Source organism: Austrofundulus limnaeus, unplaced genomic scaffold, assembly GCF_001266775.1.
Source record: "Austrofundulus limnaeus strain Quisiro unplaced genomic scaffold, Austrofundulus_limnaeus-1.0 Scaffold1471, whole genome shotgun sequence".
Taxonomy (NCBI): domain Eukaryota; kingdom Metazoa; phylum Chordata; class Actinopteri; order Cyprinodontiformes; family Rivulidae; genus Austrofundulus; species Austrofundulus limnaeus.
In genome coordinates this window covers 21204-23201 of record NW_013953873.1, presented here as the reverse complement: position 1 = coordinate 23201, position 1998 = coordinate 21204, and the positions used below count along the sequence as shown (strand labels likewise).

General features: G+C 45.7%; 1 protein-coding gene across 1 annotated transcript in view; it reads left to right on the top strand.

Annotated features, from left to right (window-relative positions):
• The window catches only part of LOC106535492 (glycogen phosphorylase, liver form), a gene marked incomplete in the record, with an annotated part of 52280 nt that overhangs the window by 29148 nt on the left and 21134 nt on the right, over window positions 1-1998 (top strand). The window contains 4 exon segments of the mRNA XM_014032503.1: window positions 133-244; window positions 320-402; window positions 474-611; window positions 1532-1624. Coding sequence (XP_013887957.1) covers window positions 133-244; window positions 320-402; window positions 474-611; window positions 1532-1624 — 426 coding nt within the window.

Below are 1998 nucleotides of genomic sequence, written 5' to 3'. Positions count from 1 at the left end.
ATGAGATATTTAGCTAACAGGCAGACAGGTTTTATGGTTAATGAGATATTTAGCTAACAGGCAGACAGGTTTGATCGCTCTTTGTTTGTCACCTACCTAGAATCGCTGACTCGGGCTGTTTTCACCCGGCAGGTTGTCCTGGCGATGCCGTATGACACGCCCATCCCTGGCTACATGAACAACACGGTGAACACCATGAGGCTGTGGTCGGCCCGCGCCCCGAATGACTTCAACCTAAAGGACTGTGGGTGCTGCTCACTACAGATACACTTTATAGAATGACCTTTTAATGAGCGTTTTCTTATCTGTGTATTTGTAGTTAATACTGGAGATTACATACAGGCCGTTCTGGACAGAAACCTGGCGGAGAACATCTCCCGTGTTCTCTACCCGAATGACAATGTGAGCTCAGCCTGTCAGAGACATGTTTCCTCCAGTTGACCCTCTGCTCACTGAAYGCTTCTGTGTTGCAGTTCTTCGAAGGAAAAGAGCTTCGTTTGAAGCAGGAGTATTTTGTCGTAGCAGCAACACTCCAAGACATCATTCGCCGCTTTAAGACCACGAAGAAGGGCAGCCCCGGACGCATCTCCTTCGAGGGATTCCCAGACAAAGTGAGCGTCACGACTAGCGATGTGGCTCTGATGGTGTCAGTTGAAACGTTACCACACTTCCATTCTCACAGATTACGTCAGGATTTCTTCTCCTTTTTGTTTAGTCTTTTCTGCACAAACTTGTGTAGCAGAGGCTAAAGTAGCTGTGGAGTCAGCCAGGAGGAATTTAGTCAACAGCTCAAGGCTGTTGTCGGGGAGATCCAGATTCTGTAATCAGTTGTTATGGGAACAGAAAGAGACAGGCAGACGATAACAATTTTCCATCTGCTTCAATGTCTGCTGGTGCATCTCAAGGTGGCGAGTCCAGTCAGGCAAATGGTGTGGACAAATTCCGCCGAGCTGATCTATCAGCTTCWTTAAGATCAATTCCATCTGGCCAGCAAAGTCCAGGAACTACAGCCGGCCCACGACCCTTAATAGAACCGCTTACAGACCGAGTCCAGCTCGCTCAAGATCAATGTCTGAGTGCTGATAGAATACGGCCATCCATCAAATTGGTCAGTCAGTCAGGAGATGAAAAGCCACCGAYGCTGTTTTGTAGAACACCAGGAGACCACCAAGCCAATCTGTAGAATCCAGTGATCAGAATCCAGACATATATMAAGAACAGAGCAGAAYACCTTTGACWTGTCCTCCCATGGAAGAAGAAAGAACTTTGTTCCAAAAGTTTTACTGAGAGACCAGCTAACCAAATCCATGAAAATAAAAATATCCATCATTTCTAGTTTCAGATGAAAAATGTAGAGAAGGCTCCTAGCAGCGAAGCAGAGAAAGATAAGGAAGGGCAGGAGAGAAGGAAAGTATTACTTCTGCTTTGTTGTCTCGTCGTAGCCAAAACTGTCTAATGTTGGCTCCAACATGATGCTTTGAGCTGGAGGTAAGACAGGAAGTGAGTCACTGCACAGCCTCATGTTTTCCAGGTCGCCATCCAACTGAATGACACCCATCCTGCCATGGCCATCCCTGAGCTGATGAGGATCTTTGTGGACATTGAGAAACTTGACTGGGATACAGTGAGTCKCTTCAGTTTTCTTCAATTTAATCGTCTCAATTAGCAGCACTCTGCATTCACACTTCATTTTCATAGAAAATGATTATGACCCCCGCACAAGAAGCGTAAGCGGGAGTCATATTGTTTTCGTACTGTTAAGTTATTTTTTCTCTGAGGATTTTTGGTCAACCGTACCACAAAAACAGCTGCATCGATCAACATGGAATTTGACAGGACTGTAGATGAGTCTGACCTACACTGCACCAGCCAACGGTTTTACGATAGACCCCATATTTGAGGAGGGGGCTCCTTTCAAAGAGGGGCGTCTGGAAAAAATGCTTATAACTCAGAAACTGTTCAACATAGAAGCTTCAGATTTCTTTTGTTGTTTAGCTC